The 23,122-nt window shown below is 41.7% G+C and overlaps 1 protein-coding gene across 1 annotated transcript; it reads right to left on the bottom strand.

Moving 5' to 3' along the window:
* Positions 1-21,670: 21,670 nt before the first annotated feature.
* On the bottom strand, positions 21,671-22,528 carry LOC119975539 (probable G-protein coupled receptor 139). Its single transcript, XM_038815330.1, has one exon. The coding sequence runs from the start codon at positions 22,526-22,528 to the stop codon at positions 21,671-21,673; it is 858 nt and encodes a 285-aa protein (XP_038671258.1).
* Positions 22,529-23,122: the final 594 nt, after the last annotated feature.

Here is a 23,122-nt window from a genome sequence, read left to right as displayed (position 1 = left end):
TTCTTTGAAATATTCAAAGTCTGTTTCCATTGCCTTTTGAAGAGTTTTCCAGAGCCACACGACGGTCTGTCTTGAATAAACGACTCCTTATTTTTAATCGGTGACCCCGAGTTCGATATTCTCGGGTAGGAGGACACATCCTCTCCACATGAATACTGTCAAACTCCCTCAGGATATTTCAAGAATTTTTTTTGAAGAGCATCCAATTCATTTTTTCCTACTAAGGGGCAATTTAGCGTGGCTAATCCACCTAGCCTGGACTTCTTTGGATTGTGAGGGCGAAAACCATGCAGACACAGGGAGGATGTACAAACTTTAAGAACAGTGAACCAGAGCTGGGATCGAACCTGGACCTCGGTGCCAGGAGGCAGCAGTGCTAACCACTGCGCCACAGTGCTGCCCTCCCCCTCAGGGTCTTAAGGGATTCTACCAAGTCGCCTCTCACACGACTTATAAACAGGACGAAATCTTTCAACAACCTGCCAAGAGGAAACATCCCCATTAGATCAATACTGTCAATGCCCCTCAGGATCTCAAAAGTTTATATAAATACACCGTTTTCTCTTCTAAACTCCATTGGATACAAACCTGTCCTCTCTAAGACAATCTGCCCATTCCTGATATTATTCTGGCAAGCAATGTCAGAAATGTTGCTGACGCATTTACATTGTTCATTAAATAAGGACACCAATACTATACACAATACTCCAGATGCGGTCTCAACAACGCCCTCCACAACTGAATCATGAACATCATACTGAGCTAAGGGAAGATTTCGGTGCAGGATCTCTGTATTGTGACTCTGAATTATGGATAATTTCTGCTCTGTGAACCATTATCAGTTGCAGAAGGGAATAATTGAATAACGACAATGCAATATTCTTCCCCTGAAATAGACAGGTGACAAAAGTGACTACTCATGAGATACCAAAACGCAGGACCCATATCGGTGAAAAATCAGCCCGAAAACAACTTAAATGTTCCAGGAACTACACTCAGCGTAGTAGTGAGTTATACAGAGGACTTGAGTACAGTAAGTGTTTCTTATAGTTTACTTGCAAGTAAGTAAGTTACACATATCATTGTTAATGCATTCCACATGAAAACAGACCAATGTCTATCCATTTCACATCCAGACATTTTATATACATAGAACATAGACCATACAGTGCAGAAGGAGGACATTTGGCCCATCGAGACTGCACCGACCCACATAAGCCCTCACTTCCACCCTATCCCCGTTACACAATAACCCCCCTAACATTTTTCTTTCGACATTAATGGCAATTTATCATGGCCAATCCATCGAATTTGCACGTCTTTGGAATGTGGGAGGAAACCAGAGCACCCAGAGGAAAATCACGCAGACACGGGGAGAACGTGCAGACTCCATGCAGACAGTGACCCAGTGGGGAATCGAATCTGAGACACTGGCGCTGTGAAGCCAGAGTGCTATCCACTTGTGCTGTCGTGCGGCCCAAATTATTATTTAAGAGTCAAGAAAACAAATTTATTCTGACCTGAGTTGTTGGTATTAAACTGCAGATGTAAACAAAAAGATCTAAATTAACTAAAAATAATTATTACAGATAGGGTGTCTGTTGAAATGAGATCGGCACATCACAGATTATAACCAGGGACCAGCTCACACGAAGAGTCATTGTTGACCGTTAAATTACCTGGGACACCAATGACGGCAAGACATATGTTGTACAGCTTTCTGATGCTGTGAAATATCTCCATAATTCTCTGTGCCCCTTCCTTCGGCAGCTAACATCTCTGAATGGAACTCTGAGGTGATCCACTCACAGAGCCTTTCATTTATACAATGTGGCATCTCTACCGGGATATTGAGGTTGCAACATCAACATATTCTTTAAAAAAACAAGCAGATGACGACACTTAACAAACTCCCTGTTGAATCAATTTAATTTTGGCGTTTAATTGGAAAACCCAAATTACTGAATAATTTTGATCATTAGGAGAGGTATACATCCATCGATGGTGTTGATCTTTCAAACACCATCAGGTCCACCTGTTGATCTCAGACTGGTTCAGTGACACGTCACTCTGCTGTGTCCATTTCACAATGACATTGAACTTCCCGGGTGGCAGGGGGGCGTAGTGGTTAGCACTGCTGCAGACTGCCGAGTAACCCCATATCACTGTTTCTATGGAGATTGCAGATTCTCCCCATGACTGCGTGGGTTTCACCCGGACAAACCAATGATGTGTAGGTTATGTGGATTGGCCCCACTAAATTGACCGTTAATTGGAAAAACATAATTGGGTATATTAAGAAAAAAATGCCAGCATCCCTTTCGCAGCTAATACAACCCATCAATCCAGTAAAAACCTCAAATTAACATGACTCTTCAAATTAATACCGGACTTCAAATTATATATATATTTTTACATCTTTCATTGCATCATTAATAGCTTCTGAAAGCTATTAATTAATCGCTGGTGTAGACAACTTACTGTTTGAATGCAAACTCCATATTTCCTTATACGTTAAAGGGACGGCAATCCGGTCCCAAGCTGGGGTGTTGTGAGTCTTGGTGTGTTCTGGCGATACTATCACCGAGGTCATAGCTCCAATGCAACAAAAGCTGGCGTTTTGGACGATGCTACCAAAGACGATTTGTTGGGTTCCTACAACATATATTGCAGATGGTGTGCACTGCTACCAGCAAGAAAGGGACGAAAATGTAAGATGGTAGAAGATTGCCGTCACCTGGACTCATTTTGCTGCGATGGTGTTGAGTTATTGGAACTGCACATATCAAGGCCACTGGACAGTTTTCAATCACATTGTGGTGGTCACTCTTAACAATAATCTCACGGACAAATGTATCTGTGACAGTTGCGTCCAACAATCACAGAATGGCTACAACACATGGAAGTCCATTCAGCCCATTGTGTCTGTGCTGTCTCACTGAAGGAGTAATTCAACTTGTGCTAGCCCCCAGCATCCCCTCGTAGTCTGTACAAACATCACTTTCAGAAAATAATTTAATTACCTTCATTGTATCTGCCGAGCACACATTCTCGTGTATTCCAGATCCCGAATACAAACAGTGCTTGTAGAAATTCTTCCTTATTACTTTCTTGTTTCTTTGCAAGTTACCTTAAATCTGCGCCATCTTGAGATTTATTTTTCCACCAATTAGAACATTTACTCCAAATCTAGTCTGTCCCTCATGTTATGGGCCAGAGTTTAGAGAACCCCAAAGTGTATCATGGAGTTCATCTGACCCACAACTTTTATTAGATTGTGGTCTGGGGAGCACACGGCCCACTATACAGGTGTGGTGGAGCAGAAATGGAAAAGTATTTTTTAAAACAAAACAATGTTTATTCTATGAACTCAAGTTAACCTTTTTAAAACATTCAGCGGACATCTTAGCAACCATCAATTCAAGTACAATCCCCAAAGAATGCAACACTAAGTAATCCTTAATAGCATCCCAAACAACATCGAGAAGACAAAAGAAACATATTTTAACAGAAGCGCATTAGGTTTACATTCACTATGAAGAACACTTATAATTCTAAATTCACCAAATTATCAAGAGATAGTCTTTTCATGGCAGAGAGATCAACAATACACCTGCTCTGTCTGGCTTCGGCTCCAACACTGAAAACGAAACTAAAACACACCCTGCAGCAAGCAGTCAAAAATGAAAGTAAAAAGCTGATAGACCGCCCAGCTCCACCCACTCTCTGGCATCACTGCAATAGTAAACACCCATTTCTTAAAGGGACTCTCATTACAGATATTTATATACTCACGCATTTATAAACACACATTTATTAAAGGTACTCCCACATGACACCTCCCCCAAGAAAAAAAAATATACCATCAACTTCCAAGATGGTTTCATTTTTCACCTTTTTACTATCCTTTAAGTAATGCACACAGGAAATATACTTTTTGTTTCAAAAAACAGCACACACAAACAGGTATAATAATGTAGTCCATTTTTGTTCGTTCCTCCAACTGAAATCCATCTCAATTGACAGTCTCTTTGAACAAGGTCTCCGCATCATCCGCTTATTTCTCTATACCTCGGCATTACTCTTCAAAGCCAGACACTTTAGTTCTATCTGATCGCTGAGTCCCTTGTAATTCTCCAACACAGGAGCATTGGTTATCACAGCTTTCAGGCCGTCAAATGCCTGTTGAAAGTCCGCTGTCCACTGAAATTGTCGATCTTTCTTCAGCAAGACCATAGTGGAGCAACCACGTTGCAAAAATGTTTCACCAATGTTCGATCAAATCCATTCATGCCAAGAAATCGCATTATTTCCCTTTGTGTCGAGGGTATCAGAAAATCTTCAAGGAAAGTGACTTGGGCTTTTCCAAATTCACTTTTGGCTAGGTTTATTACCAAGCCCGCATCCTCAAGTCTATTGAATAACTCCATCAGATGTTTTAAATGTTCTTTCCATGTCTGGCTGAAAATTACCAGATCGTCGATATATACCACACAATTGGGTAATCCTGAAACGAATTTGTTCGTTAACCATTAAAATTTGGCATGGCGTTTTTCATGCCAAATGGCATTGCTTTGTATTGGTATTTACCAACATCTGGAGTCACAAGAGCTGAAATCCCCTTCACCCTTTCGGCTAAAGGTACCTGCCAGTAATCTTTGAGTAAATACAGTTTGGAAATAAAAGGTGATTATCCCACTGTCTCAGTGCAATCATCTAAACGTGGAATAGGATAAGAGCTTTTCGAGGCGGGGTTTCCCAGCTGTTTGTTTTGTTCACTTCTGGGAGTCAGTCGGATGGGGCAACAGCCTTACCACGATTCAACGTGCAGGAGGAAAGGCTCAATTGATATCCCGGGACTTCCGTGACCCCGTATCTCTGGACAGGGTGGGGGAGGGCAGCACGGAGGGAGCGGTTTTTATCAATCATTATTTTTTGTCGGATCTTCGTTGTGCACAAGTTGTCTGCTGCGTCACCAACACAACAACAACACGTGAAATATTTTATTGTTGGCGAAGTTTTCCGTCCTGCTACATCACTTTGTCTTGAGTTTATTTTACACGAAGGATTGAAACCTATAAGTACAATAAAATAGTCGGGATATTATGCCCTGAAAAATATTTCAATTGCTCGTGTTATATACAGGGACATTAATAATCACTGATTTCTTGCTCGAAAGAATCTCTTCCTAATCTGTCTCGGAAACGCCTGTGGAATATTTCTGGTTTCAAAGAATTGTCAATATAGCTGCTTGTTGTGAAATTTCAGATAATGACATTTTACAAATTCACTGCAGATTTCGAAATGTTTCCACTGGGCACTTGATCGCAATTGAACCCGCCGCACCTGGTTAACAGATTGTTTAAAGATGAATGGACATATTTGACATTTGCACCTTACTGATAAAAATAAATTACTTACACTTTCAGAGGAACATTGGAGCAGGAGTAGGCCATTTATTATCATCACAACTGATCATCAGCTGTGAGAGTGAAAAGGAAAAGATACTGGAAATTATGGATCAGTCTTTCTCCCTGCCTGGAGGATTCAGGTCCAGTTGAGGTTAAAGTTTTAATAAATGGTCGCAGCACCCCAGATCCAACATTACCCCACCCAAGTTTGTTTTAAAGGATAGATGTTGAAGCACTGAACCTGTGCAAACTTTTGATGAAGCTAATAGGTGCGAACTGATTTTCATTCATAGACATAATGGGTGGACTCGTACCATAATTTGTCAAATTGTCATGCTCGGACAGAAACCTGGTGTGGAATTCTCTGCTGCAAGGGCCAGTTACCCAGTGCAAGTTTGAGCCTCTTTGCCAAAAAAGAGTGGGCTTGGTTTACCCTGTCTCTCTCGTAGGACGTTTCCTCATAGATCTGACAACTGGCTCCAACGAAATCGGGATGACATCTTTACAGGGCGCCACAAACAGAGCTGCAACCGAATTAAGGAGGTCTCTGCGGTTCCTTCCCTCCCCCCACCCCCCACATTCACCGGTACATTAATAATTTGCCATCCTCTCCTCAATATGTTTTCCTCCCCCATAGCAACCACACGTCAATGAACAAGGGTCCACCCCGATACTGTCTCATGGCACAGTTTGGCACTACCAAGCTGACACTGTTACATGACAACCTGACAGTGATAAAACAGAGGTGCCAAAATGGGTGAACCAAAATGTGCCAGAAGCAGTGCTTTGCCAGCACAACATTCAATTTAGTAGCTGTATTTGTTTTTCATCATTTCAGCGTAAATGACATGTGAGAGGCCAAACACAAAATAACAAGGTCTCAAAATACTTTTATTTCCACTTTGAGGAAGAGAGTTCCAGAGACGCATGCCCCCCTGAGGAGGGAAAATCTCCCCCCTGTCTTAAATAAATGTCTCCCTATTTATAAACGGTGACCGAGAGTTCGAGATTCTCTGACTAGAGGAAATGTCCCCTACACATGGATACTGTCAGGATTCCTCAGTGTCTTAAAGGTTTCGATCAAGTCTACTCTCACTCGTCTAAACTCTAGTGGATAGAGATCCAATATCTGCAACCTTGCCTCGTAAACAAAAAACCAGGTCCATTCCTGGTATTAGTCTAGTAATCAATCGCGGAAATGATTCTGATGCATTAACATCTTTCTTTAAATAAGGAGACAAGTACTGTACCTAGTGCTTCAGATGTGCTCTCAACAAAGTCCTGCACAACTGAAGCACAAACATCTCATTGAGCTAAGCGAAGATTTCGGTGCCGGATCTGTGTGTTGACACTCCGAATTATAGATAATTCCTTCTCTGTCAACCATTAATCATTTCCAGAATATAATAATCGAATAACCACAAAGCAATATTCAGCCATCTGAAATAGATACGTCACAAAAAGTAAATACTCACGAGACCCCGAATCTTAGCACGACATCGGAGATTGATCAGCCCGAAATGACCTAAAATGATCCCACAGCTACACAGTGTTGGAGTACGTTGAAAATAGGACTTGAGTACAGTAACAGTGTTGTTCTAATTTACCTGCCATAAATAAGTCACATCTATTACTGCCAATGCATTTAATATGGAAACAGACTAATGTCCAGACAGGTCACATGTAGAGGTTTTATATTTTCAGAAAATCAAGAAAGCAAATTTATTTTCAGCTGAGTTCAAGGAGTTAAAATGCAGATGGAAATAAAGAGATCTAAATGAACCGATAATTAGCACTAATCGGGTGTCTATCTTAAGAAGAGCATGAGATCAGCACGTCACAGAGAAAAACCGAAGATCAGCTCAGATACAGATTTACAGTACAATGATCGCCGTTAACTTTCCAGGGATGCCAATGACGGCAATAAATATGTTGTATATCGTTCTGATGCTTTGAAATGTGTCCATAATTCTCTGTGTCCCTTTCCATTGCAGTCAACATCTCTAATGGGAACTCTGAGGTGACACATTCACAGAGCCTTTTATTTATACCAGGTGTCATCTCCAACGGGATATTGAGGTTGCAACATCAATGTATTCTTTAAAAAAGCAAGCAGGTGCTGACAGTTAACTAACCAACTGTTGTGACAGAACATATTTAATTATAGGTTTATATTGGAAAATCCAAAACACTGAATGATTTTATTTCATGTTAACTAACTCATGAAAATTAAGAGTTGTATCCAGCCACTGATGGTGTTGATCATAAGAACGTAAGAACTAGGAACAGGAGTCGGACACCTGGCCCCCCGCGCCTGCTCCGTCATTCAATAAAATCATGGCTGACCTTTTTGTGGACTCAGTCCCACTTACCCATCTACTGAGGTAGTCCGAAACTGCTTCGCCAGGCAGGCAGGGAATTCCACAGATTCACAACCCTTTGGATGAAAAAGTTCCTCCTCAACTGTACCCTATGTCTGCCAACGTTGGAGCCATTGTACAAGAAGCGAAATTGTCGACAGTTGCAGGCCAATAATCACGGAATGGTTGCAGTACACCGAAGGCCATTCAGCCCACGGTCACCATGCTATCTCACTGAAGGAGCTTTTCAACTTATGCCGACACCCAGCTTTCTCCCCATAGTCTGTACATTCATCATTTGTCGATAATGATCTAATTACGTCCATTGTATCTGCTGACCACACATTCTAGTGCATCCCAGATCCCGAAAACATGCTGCATTGAAAAAAAAAAATCCTCATGACTTTCTGGTTTATTTTGCAAGTTACCTTAAATCTGCGCCTTCTTGATATTTATTTTTTCACCAATGGAACATTTTCTCCAAATCTAGTCTGTCCCTCAGGATCAGAAATACGTCAAGAAAATTTCCACTTTGCCATTTCCTCTCTGCGGGAAGTACCTGCACATTTCCAATCTATCTAGTTAACTAAACCTCCTGAACCTTTTCCTTGGAACTCTTTTCACTGGACATGGCCAGTTCTCGACGTCAGAGAACTGGTAACTGATGGTAAAGTTGCCAAGGTTGGAACCTATGTTCAAGAAGCCAAATTGGCAGGATCGGAGATCTTAATCTTGGGTCTCCCTCACAGGTTACATAATCTTGGGCATCTTGGAAATATGCAAAATCATGATGAGAATAGCAACATAATTCTGGAGAACTGAGTCCTATAACAGTGAAATGGTCGGCACAGAGCAATTGTGAAGTGATGCAATTTGCAGTTCTTCGCTGATGCTCCGTTTGGGCTCCACCAGGGCCATTCAATACCTGACCTATTACAGCCTTGGTTCAAACATAGACAAAAGAGCTGAATTCTAGAGGTGAGGTGAGAATGGGCCCTGGAACAGGCTGTTGAATAGTCCCACACGCTCTGTGGAAACCGTCGTCTGACCATGCATTGGTATATTTGATCTTCTCCAGGTGCAGCAATTCTGATAGGTCTGCCAGCCAGTCTGCAGCTGAGTTCTGCAAATTCACCACTCTGCGAAAAGTACATCATCCTCATCTCAGTTCTAAATCTCAGGCCTCTCAACTTATATCAGTGACAGATCATTCTACATTGTCCCAAAGGGTGAAAATATGGTCTACGTGTACCGTGTCGCAGGAACTCGCCAAGGCTTCTGACTCAGAATCTTCCAAACCCACGACCAACATGAACATGAAAAGGACACGGGCAGCATATGTTGAGGAATACCACCTCCTGGAGGCTCTTCTCAAAGTCGCTCACCAACCTGACATGAATGATTTTGCCAATCCTTCACTGTCTCTGGGTCAAAATCCTGGAATACCCATCAGAAAAGAACTGTGGGTCTGTCTCTAACACTGGGCTGCGCGGCTCATGCAGACAGTTCAGCACCTTCTCAAGGGCAAGTTAGGAATCGGCAATAACTGTTACCCCAGTCAGCCATGCAGATAACCTGAAAATAAGCTGAAAAACAAATGCATCTCCATGGCTGTTGTCCATATGACTCAATTCCTTGCGGACCAAAAATCATTTTGACGCAGTCTTAAATGCACTTTGATGGTACATCCACAGTCCAAAAGGATGGAAAATTCCAAAGATTCACAACAATTTGAGTGAAGCCATTTATCCTCATCTTTGTCCTAATGATCAGCCTCTGAGTCTGAAACCACGCCCACGATTTTAGTCTCCTCAACCAGGGAAAGTCATCTCCTTTCATCGACTCAATCAAGTACCTTCAGAATTTTTTAAGGTTCTATGAGGTCACGTTTCATTCTGCTGAGATCCAGGTAATATAAGATCAAATTACTCAGCCTCCCATCAGAGCAAAATCGTCTCATGCCAGCGATCAAGTCAGTGAATATTGACTGTGCGAGTTCCCGTGCAAGTAAAAACTTGCTTAAATTTGACGACAAAATCTGCACACAATATGACAGATGTGATCCCTCTAAAACCCTGAACAATGGTAACAATATTCACATTTGTTCTGGTAGATTGATCTCAATACAATTCAGGCAAAAATGAAATGTTCCTTTCTAATTGCTTGCTGCACCGGATGCTAATTTTCCATTTCTTTAGGGAAATATTCCCAATGTTTTCTGAACATCAGCACTTTCATGCTTTACATATTTAAAAACCACCTCATTTGTACTTATGACAACATTGGATTTTGTTGCACTTTCATAAATTATATCTAAATTATGTACTCCTTTTACCATATACCCCATGGAGACCTTTCTCTAAATTACTGGTCTTCCACCCTTTTTTATATGTATTCCTTTTATACAGGATGTGGGATTCGCTGGCTAGGCCAGTATTTGTTGTACATCCCTTGCCATGGAGATTAAGGTGGTCTGCTATTTTCTTGAACCACTGCAGTCCATGTGGAGTAGGAACACCAACTGTGCTGTCAGAGTATCCAGGATATTGACCCAATAACTGTGAACGAATGTGGATATTTTTCCATTTCAAGATATTGCATGATTTAGTGATTGACATCCAAGTAATGGTTCACCATGTAGGTGCTGCCTTTACCCTTCTAAATGGTGGTTTTGAAGGTGACGCTTGAGGAGCTTGGTGAGCTCCTGCAGTGCCTCTTGTAGATGTTACACACACTGCTGCTAATGTGTGTCAGTGGTGGAGAGAGAATGTTGTGGTAGTGGTGCAGATTAAGTGGACTGCTTTGTGCTGGATGGTGCTGAGTGTTGTTGTAGCTGGAACCATACAAGGCAAATAGGGAGTAATTCATCAGCCTCTTCAGTTGTGCCTTGTAGTTGGACAGGCTTTAGGAAGTCAGCAGGTGAGTTAATCACCGCAGGATTCCGAGCCTCTGATCTGCGCTTGGAGCCACAGTGTTTATATGGCTATTTCAGTTCAGTTTCTGGTTTTGGGTGTTGCTATGTACAGCAGAAGGCAAAAAGGTGTGTTTCCCTGTTTCCCCTGTTTTTATTTTAAGATCTGTTCCAGGGAACTGAAAGCACATTGGGTGTGGCAAACTGCTTTGGTAACTTTAACGATAGAGCTGCTTTGTTGACGAGTTTTGAATCTGCTGCTTGCAGCTAAGGTGGATTCATTAAGTGCTAAATACCTATATTACAGTAGCTGTTGTGTTTTCATTATGTATATAATTGAAAACAAATCCATGCTGTGTTTCATATATATGTTAATTAAATTCTTCGAATAAACCTTGTTTTGGTAAAAGCGCCGAAGAAGTCTGATGTCTCACACCTGAAGCGAATGATTGTGTGCTCATCCTCGCCAAATTCTACATAAAAGGCCAGATGAACTTCAAACTATACTTTTATGTTTCAAGCCCTGGCACATAACAAATTCGAGGCTCGTCAGTTAAAAGTCTATCTTTTGTGATTGTGTTGGCTAAGTGAACTGATAGACAGAGGGGGCTGAGCATATTTCTGTTTGATTTTTAGGTGTTGTGTCAAGTTTAAATAGGAAGTGTGTTGTGGCCAATCGTTTTTTTCAGAGGATCAGACGTTTTTTGTTTGGAGACGGTCATGCTTGCAGACGTTGACTAAATCAAGGCTTTTAGAATTGTGAAAAATATTACAGTTAACTTTGCCTGACAATGTGCAGAATGGGGAAGTAATCGCAACGGTAGCTGAGCATTTAAAATTGCATGATATACAGTCAGAATCATTGGAAATGGCAAGAATTCAATTATAGATGAACATGAATAAGGATCAAGCCGGCTTGAACATGAAAAATAATTAAAACAGCTTGGATTGGAAATGAGGGAAAACGAAAGAATAGCCCTTGCAGAACAAAAAGTGAGAGAAAGCAATGTACAGATCAAAAATAAATAGTGAATTTGAACATTCAGAAATGCCATGAATTGTGAACTTCAGTTAAAATTGGCAGCGGTAAAGAGAAGAGTACAGTCTGAGTATAGTGATGAGGATAGTGAGCAAGAGCAAGAGCTTTGTAGTCGAAGGCGTGGCGGGAATCTATGTAAATATGTACAAGCATTCCCAAGGTCTGACGAGAAGGATGGAGAAGCATTTTCTATTTCATTTGGGAAGGTGGCTAAACAAACGAAATGGCCACAGGACATGTGGGCATTACTGATTCAAACAAGGTTGGTAGGTAGAGCTAGTGAAGTGTTTGCATCATTGACAGAGGAGGTATCTGGGATGTAAGAGGATTAAGTAAACTTGGCGATGTACAGTCACAGTTGTGGGAGTTTAGGAAAAGCACAGGGAAGGCTGATGTGGTAAAACAGGATAGCCAGTGGGGTTGTGAAAGTGGTGAAGGAAAGCCCAATTGAAGCGAAGAATGTGCAAAAGAATGTACAGCATGATCGAGAGGTGATTGATTAGAAGGTACCAGATCGCTTGAAGAAATGTACTTGTGTGGGTAAAGTTTACTCATATGCACCAGGAGGAGGAGGTAAATAAATCAACATTTTAAAAGATAAGAGAGCAAGTCAATCTTTGATGGTAAGAGATGAGGAGTTATGTCGTTTGGGAGGAATGTTGCCAGAAAAGGTGGTAATATGTGGAATTCGGGGTGAGAAGAGCAGTGTTCTGTTATATAAGGTGAGGTTGGAGAGTCCAGTGAAGAGTGGTTAAGTGGTAGTAGGAGAAATTGGGAAATTATCTTGTCCAGGAGTACAGTTTGTCTTGGGTAATGATAAAGCTGGATCGCAGGTGGGAGTGGTGCTTACTGTGCTTGATAAGCCAGTGTAAAATCAAACAACTGAATTGTTGAAGGACGAATATCCTGGGATTTTTCCTGATTGTGCACCATCAAGGTCGCGAAGTCACAGGCGAAGAGAAGAGGAGAAATCAAAGAGTGAACGTAACGTTGAAGTTAGATTATCATGAACGATTTTTGAACAGCTGTTGGAAAGGAACAAATACAGGTGGAGGATGCGGTGGATATTTTTAGTTCAGGAAAGTTGGCAGAATTACAGCAGAAAGATATAGAAATAAAATGACTGCACGGAAGAGGAATCTGAGTGTATACCAGAATGTTATTACATTAAAAATTATGACTTGATGAAAAAATGGAGATCTTTACATATACAGATGGAAGAAAAATGGGCAGAGGTTCACCAAGTTGTTTGGCGGTAGGGCATAGAAAAGATCTGTTGCTAGCAGCACATGGCGTACCAGTAGGAGGTCATTTGAAATAAGGCAAAACCAGCTAAAATACAAAAACATTTTTATTGGCCTAGACTACATCAAGATGCAAAGACATTTTTTTCAATCATGTCACACATGTCAACTGATTGAGAAACCTCAATCGCTGATTAAACCGGCGGCCTTAACCCCCATGCCAGCATTAAAGGAGCATTTTACAAAAGTTTTAATTGATTTAGTTAATTAAATTAGGGGCAGCACGGTAGCATGGTGGTTAGCATAAATGCTTCACAGCTCCAGGGTCCCAGGTTCGATTCCCGGCTGGGTCACTGTCTGTGCGGAGTCTGCACATCCTCTCCGTGTGTGCGTGGGTTTCCTCTGGTTGCTCCGGTTTCCTCCCACAGTCCAAAGATGTGCAGTTTAGGTGGATTCGCCATGCTAAAATTGCCCGTAGTGTCCTAAAAAAAAGTAAGGTTAAGGGGAAGTTCTTGGGTTACGGGTATAGGGTGGATACGTGGGTTTGAGTAGGGTGATCATTGCTCGGCACAACATCGAGGGCCGAAGGGCCTGTTCTGTGCTGTACTGTTCTATGTTCTATGTTCTATGATTGCGTTGAACTGCTTCCTAAAGTAAAAAGTAGGAACCAATATCTTTTGACTATAATGGATGTATCTACTGAGTTTCCAGAGGGCATTCCATTACAATATTATAGCTCAAAAGGTTGTGAAGGAGTTACTTAACTTTTGTACTTGATGCTGGCTACCTACAGAAATACAATCAGATCAAGGTCCAGATTTTATCTTAAGGTTATTCAAGGAGGTTCTGGATAGCTTTGGAGTAAACCAATTTAAATCAACTGCGCATCATCAAAAATCGCAGAGTGTGTCAGCATGGCGGCATCAAACATTTAAGACAATGCTGAAGGATTATTTTCAAGATTATCCAAAGGATGGCATAGAGGAATTCCATTCGTACTGTTTGCAATTATGGATGCACCTAATGAGCCAACCAAATTTGAAGTCCCTTTGAAATATTTTTTGGTCATGAGGTAAGAGGACCACTTAACTTGATTAAGGGGAATGTCGCGGGGAAGGGGGGGTGATCATGTTTATATGTTTTTGTCCTGTCCAAAGTTTCAGGAAGAAAGTTTTTAGGATAATCTCTAAACTGTAGCATGAGAAACTGGACCCGGGCACTCGGGAGGCCATATCGGGGTGTCGGACCAGCCGTGGTTGGAAACGGGTGCGGAGGCAGATGTTGTTGCCTTTACCTCGTTGATTGCCTGAATGCAGAACAGATCCTGTTGGGATGGAAAGCAACCTCTCCACCCTGTGCCACGGTGTGGCGGCGGGACCTGTTGGAATTCTTGACTCTTGAAAATGTTTAGTTTGGACTGAGGGGAAGGATAGGTGGGGTTCTACAATTCATGGATGTTATTCATTGTGCACTTTCAAGAATTGGATAACATTGAACATTAGTAGGGACGGTTTGAAGGGTTGTGGAGTGGGACTCTATGTGTTAATGGTAACTGTGGGTGATTCCATATTCGTTTTTGATATTTGTTTATGTGAACATGTGGGCAGTTGTTTGGAGGTTGGTGGGAGGATGGGGTTGTTGTTGTTGATCTGAGGATTGACATACTATTCGTTACTGCTTACTGTGTATTGTTGGTGGGTGTAAATTTGGGAGAAAATGTGAAAAAGCAGAATAAAATATTTTTAAAAATTTAATTGAGCAGAAATTGGTGAAGGAGCATTCTGAAAGTACATTACTGCATTATGCATCACATTTTAGGGAACGGTTAAATAGAGCAGGTGATTTGGGAAGACAACATTTAAATGTTGCACAGCATGCAATGAAACAGGAAACGGACAAGAAAGCAAACGTTTGTCGTTGCCAGTGGAAATAAAGTTTTAGTATTGTTACCAGTGGTAGGTGAACTTTGAAAGCAAAGTTTTGTTGACTTTATCAGATTGAAAGGAAATTGAGTGAGGTGAATTATTTGTTAACAACGCCAAATAGAAAGGGAAACTCACTGAGTGTGTCATTTGTATATGCTTAGAAGGTATTTTGAAAGGGAACAAGGGCAAAAGGAGTAGGTTTTAATGATTACGACTCAAAGTGAAGAACCAAATCCAGATGACTCTCAAATTGACATTCCTCAAATTTAATTGGATAACTAGGATATTCTTAAAAATTGGGATAAATCATTGAGTTACCTTCGAGAGAAAAAACAAACTGATCTGAGTTATTGATGTCACATGGGCAAGTTTGAGGAAAAAAGTTGGGAAGTACTAATATTGTAATACATGATGTAGATGTGGGAAATGCTGTTCCAATTAATCAACATCCATATCGACTTAACCCTTTACAATTGGCAGCATTTCAAAAGGAAATTGAAAGTATGCTTGAAAATGGCATAATTGAAGTGGGTTGCAGAGAGTGGAGCTCACCCGTCACAATGGTACCGAAACCGGACAGTGCCCAATGGTTGGACTAGGTAAAGGTTAATACAGTTCCAAAAACATAATCTTATCATATTCTACGGATGAAGGACTGCTTTGAGAAGGTGGGACAATCAGCTTGTTTCTCCAAAGCGATTTTTGGAGTGATGCAGGATCCGATAATCCAGGAGGAGAGAGAAACAGATATTCTTTGCTTTGCTTCCCTGGTAGCCCGGAAGGGCAAATTAATAGCCTGGAGGGACTCGAAGCGCCCAAATTTGGAGACCTGGGCGGTAGTCCCCCCACCCGGCGGGCGGGGGTCCCGGCACAGTAGAATGGAACCAACCTTTCGCCATCGGGACTCCCCAAAGGTGCAGAATGCTCCACACCATTAGTGGCTAGGCCCATGCCGGAGAGGCATCCGCTCCGCCGACTGGCGGCAATAGCCTTTGGCGCCACATTGACCTGCGTCGGGGCCGGCGGACATGCCTTCACCGGTCGGCGTGAGTCCGTGCATATGGCGGAGCATCAGCGGTCGCTGTTGTCACCACTGGCGCATGCATGATTGAGGGGGTCTCTTCGATCTCCACCATGGTGGAGGCTGTGGTGGCGGCGGAAGAAAAAGAGTGCCCCCACGGCATAGGCCCGCCCTCCAATCGCTGGGCACCGATCGCGGGCCAGTCCACCATGGGGGCATCCCCCGGGGTCCGATGGCCCTGTACCTCCCACCAGGACCCCAAGGCCTGCTTGCGCCCCCTGCTCCCGCAGGCACAGAGGTCATTTAAAACATGTCAGCGGGAGAGGCCTGACAGCGGCGGGACTTTGGCCCATCGCGGGCCGGACACCCGCCGTGGGGTCACGTCGACTGGAGGGACACGATTCCCGCCCCTGCCGATTCCTGGATGGCGGCAAATTCTGGCCACGGCGGGGGTGGGATTTACGAAGGCCCCGGGCGATTCCCCGACCCTGCAATGAAGGGGGGGCGGTTGTCCGGAGAATTCAGCCCCTGGCTTTTTGACATGCTGGCTTCCTCTACCTGGATGAAATAAAGTTCACCATGAGGGTGTCTCTGTTAGGCTTTGCCCGGAGTTGGCAACCATTTGTCAACTTCCTCGCAGAGAATTAATCGTCAGCAGAAGGGGAGGGGTTAGGTTAGCATTGATTATGGCAGTAAACAATGGTAGGACCTGCGGTAGTGTGAGGCAGTAGTTGCACTATTTTCATATTTCCCTTCTTATCTCAGGGAAAGGGCCAGTCCCATTGAAATGAGATGACAATGTGCTGAGCCACGCCCTTGCGCGGGGTCTTGGTTTATTGGATTTAGTTATTCAATTGGAACAGCTAAGCAGCATTCATTAAGAGTTATATAAATAGATTATTGCAGCTGTTGTCTTTTCTGTATATTTGTAATCGACAACAAATTATTGGCTATGTTTTATACATATGTTGACTACATTCTTCGTAAAAACCTTTTTGCTAAAAGCAACGACGAAGTTTGATGAATCACACATGAAGTGAAGGCTTTTTCTCACCCTAGCCAAATTCAACAGAAAATTCATATGTCTGGTGAACTTCATAATACACTTTGGATTTTCTAAGCCCTGGCCATCACAATTGAATGATGGTAATGCCATTGAATGTCCAGGAGCAATGATTTGATTCACTTTCATTGGAGAGGGTCAGTGCCTGGCACTCATTTGGCAAAAATGGTACTTGCAACATTTCAGCCAAGGTCTTACTGTATTTGGAAATAAGGGACTTCATTTGTGTCTCAGGAGTCACGAATAGTGCTGAGCATTGTGCACTCATCGGGGGATATCCTCACATATCATCTTATTTTGGAAGGCAGCTGAGCAGACTGTGCCTCGGGCTCAAACCTGCGTAATTCATGCAGTGATGTCCTGGGATTGAAATGACTGACCTCCAAGATCTATATCAATCTTCCATTGTGCGAGGTACATCTCCAAACATTGGGAAGTTTTCCCCATGATTTTCATTGACTCCAGTTTTCCTTGTTGCCATACTCGGTGAAATTCGGCTTTGCTGTGAAAGGCAGTCACTCTCATCCCTCGTCTGGAGTTCAGCAATTTTGTCCATGTTTGAACCAAGGCTGTAATGAGGTGAGGACCTGAGTGGACTTGACGGAAAACAAATTGCTTGTCCGTGAGAAGATTATTGCAAAGTAAATGTTGTTTGATCGCGCTCTTAATGACCATTTTATCACTGATATTGCAGAGCATATGACTTTCAATTTGCAATTTAATTGACCACCTCAGCCAACATAAAGATTGTCGCAGCGTCGTGATCGGGTCCTGGCATAAAGTATGAGAGCACCAAACAAAAACGGAATATTGTTGTAAACACAATGAAATCCCCTATCAGCAGTGGAGATTTTAAAACATCCACAGTGTAAGCGATGGATTAATTATTTTTTGTTACATTCTTGTTTAATATTCTTTTTATATTTTATTATTTTTGTATTATTCTTTGCTAATAAAGTAGAGTAGACAAACTTCTGTCTTTCTCTTTATTGCATTTTCTCCGAATCACAAAGAACCTTTGGAGTAATCCAAGACATATTTGGCAGGATTCGGTAGCAATGTTTAAGAGAAAGAGTTAGACTCCTATGGAGCCGAAAACTAAGACATACTGTGTCCCAGGATGGAAGACGGCAGACTCGGGTTTTGCCTCAATAGCTAATTTGTTAATGCAGGGAGTACAGCACTGACCTTGTAGGTAGAACAACAAAAGATAATGTTAGCAGAAGCTGTGTAGACAGCTCAGGAAAGAGCCGATTGGCAGGAGCGAGGTGATAGTCCTGCAGATCTGTGACCATAACTCCCGAGCTTATTTTAAGACGTGATCTGCGACCGGCAGGCCCGGGGGTTAGAAATACTAGTTAGGAGTAAGAATAGGTGGAAACCCTTGAACGATATTAAAAGGGTCTGGGAATTGAAACTTCTATGCAAACAGATCCTGACAAGAGAAATAATCTTGAATCAAAACTTGTCAGGTTGAAAAAAAAAATATTCGTGACACTGACACATGAAAGATCGACCAAAATATTCTGAGATCGGAGTGTAAAGTAACACTTATTAAAGAAAATGGATACCCTTATCATGTTTTCTCTTCGGTCAAAACAAAGAGAAGTGGCGACGTAATGATGTCCAGTTAAAAACATTTGCTATCCACTTTTTCCAAACGAGCAGAGAATTATCTCTTGCATGTCAACAGCTGAAGCTGTATTTATTTTTTACTGGATTTGGGAAGTACAAATTTAAAGTTTGAATTGTCAGACATACTCCGATTAATTATCACATTTTGCCCCAAGCAGAATGAATCGTTTGTGTTTTACTTTGGTGAGAACTGCAAGTGGAACACGATTTGCAGTAGCTTCAAGAATTTGAGAATTTATTTATAGAGTTTCAATAGTGCTGCAATAGTTGGCCCAATTCAAAATCTAGTGAAAGGGGAGCGGACATTCAGTGAGAAGTTTAAAAGACAAAGTAGATGGAAAAGCGCAAGGCAGCATTCACCAGGCTTAGACAAGTCCGAGCAACAGAGCCGGCATTGGGTTGGCCAGATTTTACTTGCCATCTGCCACATACCTTGCCATAATAATGTCAATTACTACATTTCTGTAGCGACCCAACAATATGATGATTATAACTAGCTGTAGTCTGTTACTCCAACAGGAAATCAGCAGTTGCTGTTGGTCATAGGGAATCCACACAGAACACCCCTTAGTGCAAGTTCTGATCATGGGAAGATTGAAAATGATCTCAGATGCTTCAAGGGCCAATGTGGCATATCTATTACTTAAATGGGTGCGTTACAGAATTTATGGATGAGAGGAACAACCAAGTGGGAAATATGAACATTGATAAAAAGAATACTTATGTGCAGATTGAAGTTGAGGAAGTGTGTAGGGTAGGAGATGAGCGATTAGAGGAGGCCTTGTTGGCCCTGTTGTCGATGGGATACATCGGAGTGAATGAAGAGCCAACGACTGGATGGGGATAGGTCAACAAAGTGGGACGAAATTAAAAGTGGAATCTATTTGATGGGTAACGAGAACAGCTATTATGAGGGGAGAATAAAAAAACTGACATCTAAAAGGATTTTAAGAATACAATAAAAACAAACGCATACACTGTTTAGGTGGTGTCAATGTACATGTGGACAATGCGTCTTTTGAAGAAGAAATGAACTGCACATTGATTAAAAATTTGAAAGCCAACGACATGTTGTCTGAATTTGGGACAATTCTGGGATGTAGACAGATAATGTAATTTAGCAAGTTATGTTACAAAAGATGTAATTTAAGACAAAGTTTAAGCTATCAGAAAGTTACTGCCTGGAACCAAATGGGAATATTTTATTTCTGTTTTCAACATGAAGATATTTTATTGGACACCCAGATTTTTCCAGGTCATGGTTGGGTTAGGATTATATAATTGAGGGTAGACAATTGAGACAGGAAATGCAAACAGGAATGGAAATTGGAATATTGGGTGGAATTCAATTGAGTATTTTAATCTGGCATTGATATGAAATCTATAGGAGGCTAGCAAATTGATAAGCACTCTCTTGGTAATGCTTGTGTCCTTGTCTATGCTATTATTTAAGAGAACAAAGTCTGAAACTCTGGCCACAACCCAAGGCATCGCGACCATATGTGGCGAGATAAGCAACAACTTTGAAATCTTTTGATCAGATCATAAAATGTTCATGAATGTGTGATATGACATTAGTGGCACTGCGTGAGTGTGCAGATGAATAATGTGGAAGTGACTAATAGGCAGGCTTGCTATTAAGCATTGAAGAGCAGGCTCCATGCATGCACACCAGTTGACAAATAGCATGACCAGAAATGGTTAATGCGGGTCAACAGAGTGAAACAAAATAATGAAGTGATCAAGGCACGGACACATATTCCAGAGAAAAACTGAAAAAATAATTGGGCTAGAATCAAACACACTGATATCTATCGAAATGACTCGATGGGCCGAGTGGCCTCCTTCTGCACTGTAAATTCTATGAAAAAATGAGCACAATTGAAGCGACAAGTTAAATTATTTGAATCAGAACAAGTAAGGGCCTGGCAGCAAGTAAACTTGGATGGAGACAGTTTGGCGAGCTGGAGAATATTTTAAGTCCATGCATGGCATTATTTTGAATTATATTTGAGTGAGATGATTTGCAAATGGGGAGGTGTCAGAGCGAAAGGGGTATCAATCCAATTATTCAGAGATCACATTCAAGTTACCATAGTTTATAGAATAAACTGGAATCGAAATCAAAAACAAAGAAGTGAATTTTCTCCTGCACAGATCACCCCACTCAAGGGCTGGAGAAAGCAAATGACTGGAAATAATGGTAAGGTAAAAGGTGGAAGAGTGAGCCCTCGCCGTGTGAAAACTGAAACTGTATTGTACGTTACACACAAGTTGAAATGACATTTATTTTAGCTTAGTTCATATAAAATCTATGAATGCTATATATATCTTGTATTTTTAACAGCAAAATGTGTCTGTAAAAGGATCTCAAGAGGCCCTTACTATTAGCTCTTTACCACGAACTTTTATTTTTGCCAGCTCTAAATGCTTGTAACCCTGTTTTGAGAAGCACCCATTGCTATGTTGGAGATTGTTCTTAAACAAAGGGACCATCAAAGACAACTGTGAATCATCTCACGTATCCTGGGGTTGGGATGTAAGGGATGGGTTAATTCTACTCGCTGTGAGGATAGTTGACAGCCATCCAAACCCACCATTTTTATGTGAACATAAGGCTCCAGATGTCCAGACTCAGACGTTCTCATATACCTGGCTGACTTTCCCAACTGCTTAGCTGATCTATTGGACTTATTTACTTCATTATATCAATATAATACCACTTTGCTCATTCGTTGGACTTCACATTGGACATGAGTCACGACAGTTGCCAGGAGCCGAATCCCATAGCCGCAGTTGACTCCGGGGTCCCCAATGAGCAGTTGGGCATTAGATACTTGTGTCATATTCTTGTTTTATATTCTTTATATATTCTATTCTTATTTGTCGTATACTCTGCGAAAGAAGTAGAGGAGACAAACGTGTGTCATTGTTCTCTTTATTACATTGTGTCTGAAAAACTAAGAACCCTTGGAGTAATCCAAGACACACAGAGAGTCATGATGTCATTTAGTTGATAGACGTTTAGGGGAAAACATATTATATCCATGAACTGCAGGCACTAGGAACCTCCTTTGGTCTGCTCCCAGTTGATTGGCTTATTAATTAATTGCATAATTGATATAACTGGATATTTGACAAGGATCTTCAACTGCTCCCTAAACTTGGACTGAGTCACCCCATAAATAAATGCATTTGTACAGCAATTTAATACCAACAGCATAACTCCAACTTCGGAAAAGATATATAAAGAACCAGTGTAATATTCGGGATTACTTCCTGTAATGTTAGAGTACAAGAAATTTACAACATATAAAAACCACAGGAGGATGAAGCTGCCAGATATGGTGAAGAGTAAAATCATGGACCTCCTTCTACTTTCCATCTCTGGGTCATTGCGATTCTCTCTGTGTTTCAGTTGCCGCAGCCCCTTGCGCCCTCGACTGGCAACGACAACGTATCTGACTGTCAGAGCGTTGAGCATCACAATTAATATATACGGGAGCACTGGGGTTAATACAATATCAAACCACTTGAATGCCAGCCATCCAGGATCGGTGTAATAAGCAGGCTTTTCAGTACAGAACCAGGGAACTGTGCTAACTATTTCTCCTGGTTCAAATTTAAAGTACCTGGGAATGGCTTTTAAGCAGAACAGAATGCAAATGGTTGATAGGGCGAGCGCCGCAGTTTCCTTGGTGCAATACTTTGTTTTCAGATTATGACAGCAAATAGACACAAATCGATCAAAAGAGAAAATAACGGTGAACCAGACAGAACATTCTGTTGCTGCATAAATAATAACAAAGTTAATTCTACACACAGGAGTGATGTCCAGGAAAGATTGTGGAAATAAATAAGGAACAGTCTGATACAATACGGGATCAAAGAAAATGACAAGCAGATCCGCTGTTGCCATCGCTACCAGGTAACGAGTGGTGCAGGTGGAAAGACCGCACTTTCCCCGGGATAGGATAATAATTGCCAATATATCAGCTGCAAGAGATAAAATTGAAAAGGGTGGGAAATTGCAGAACAACGATTCTTCCTGCGTGGTGGATTGACGTCCAGTTCGAGGTTAAATTCTTTAAAATGGTGACAACAACCAATCCCAACGTTAACCTACCCACTTTGGTTTTAACTGACGTTGGATAGGGGGATGTGAACATGTTTTGATGATGTTCGCAGTTTTGGATCGAATGTGTTTCACAGACGTAATATGTCACAATTCACAGGACTTGAGCAATGCTACAGTTTGTGGCTTACATAGTTTTGAAAGGTTACTGCCTTCAAAGCATTGTGCCTTGAACATAATGATCTATTCTTACATTGCTTCCAATGCTTTCCCCCTGCAGCTTCCTATACAAGCACCCCTAATGCAAACCCTACCTGTCTGCCTGCATCTTCTATCAGCGCAAAGTTGCTTGGAGGTGAAGCAGTGAAATACTAGCACAACTTCCAATTTGGTAACAATAAATGCTGCTCGCAACGTGGGCTTCCATAAATTTCGGGA

Source organism: Scyliorhinus canicula, chromosome 13 (assembly GCF_902713615.1).
Source record: "Scyliorhinus canicula chromosome 13, sScyCan1.1, whole genome shotgun sequence".
Taxonomy (NCBI): Eukaryota; Metazoa; Chordata; class Chondrichthyes; order Carcharhiniformes; family Scyliorhinidae; genus Scyliorhinus; species Scyliorhinus canicula.
Note: the sequence above shows the minus strand (reverse complement) of the source record. Positions and strands in the feature narration are given on the sequence as shown.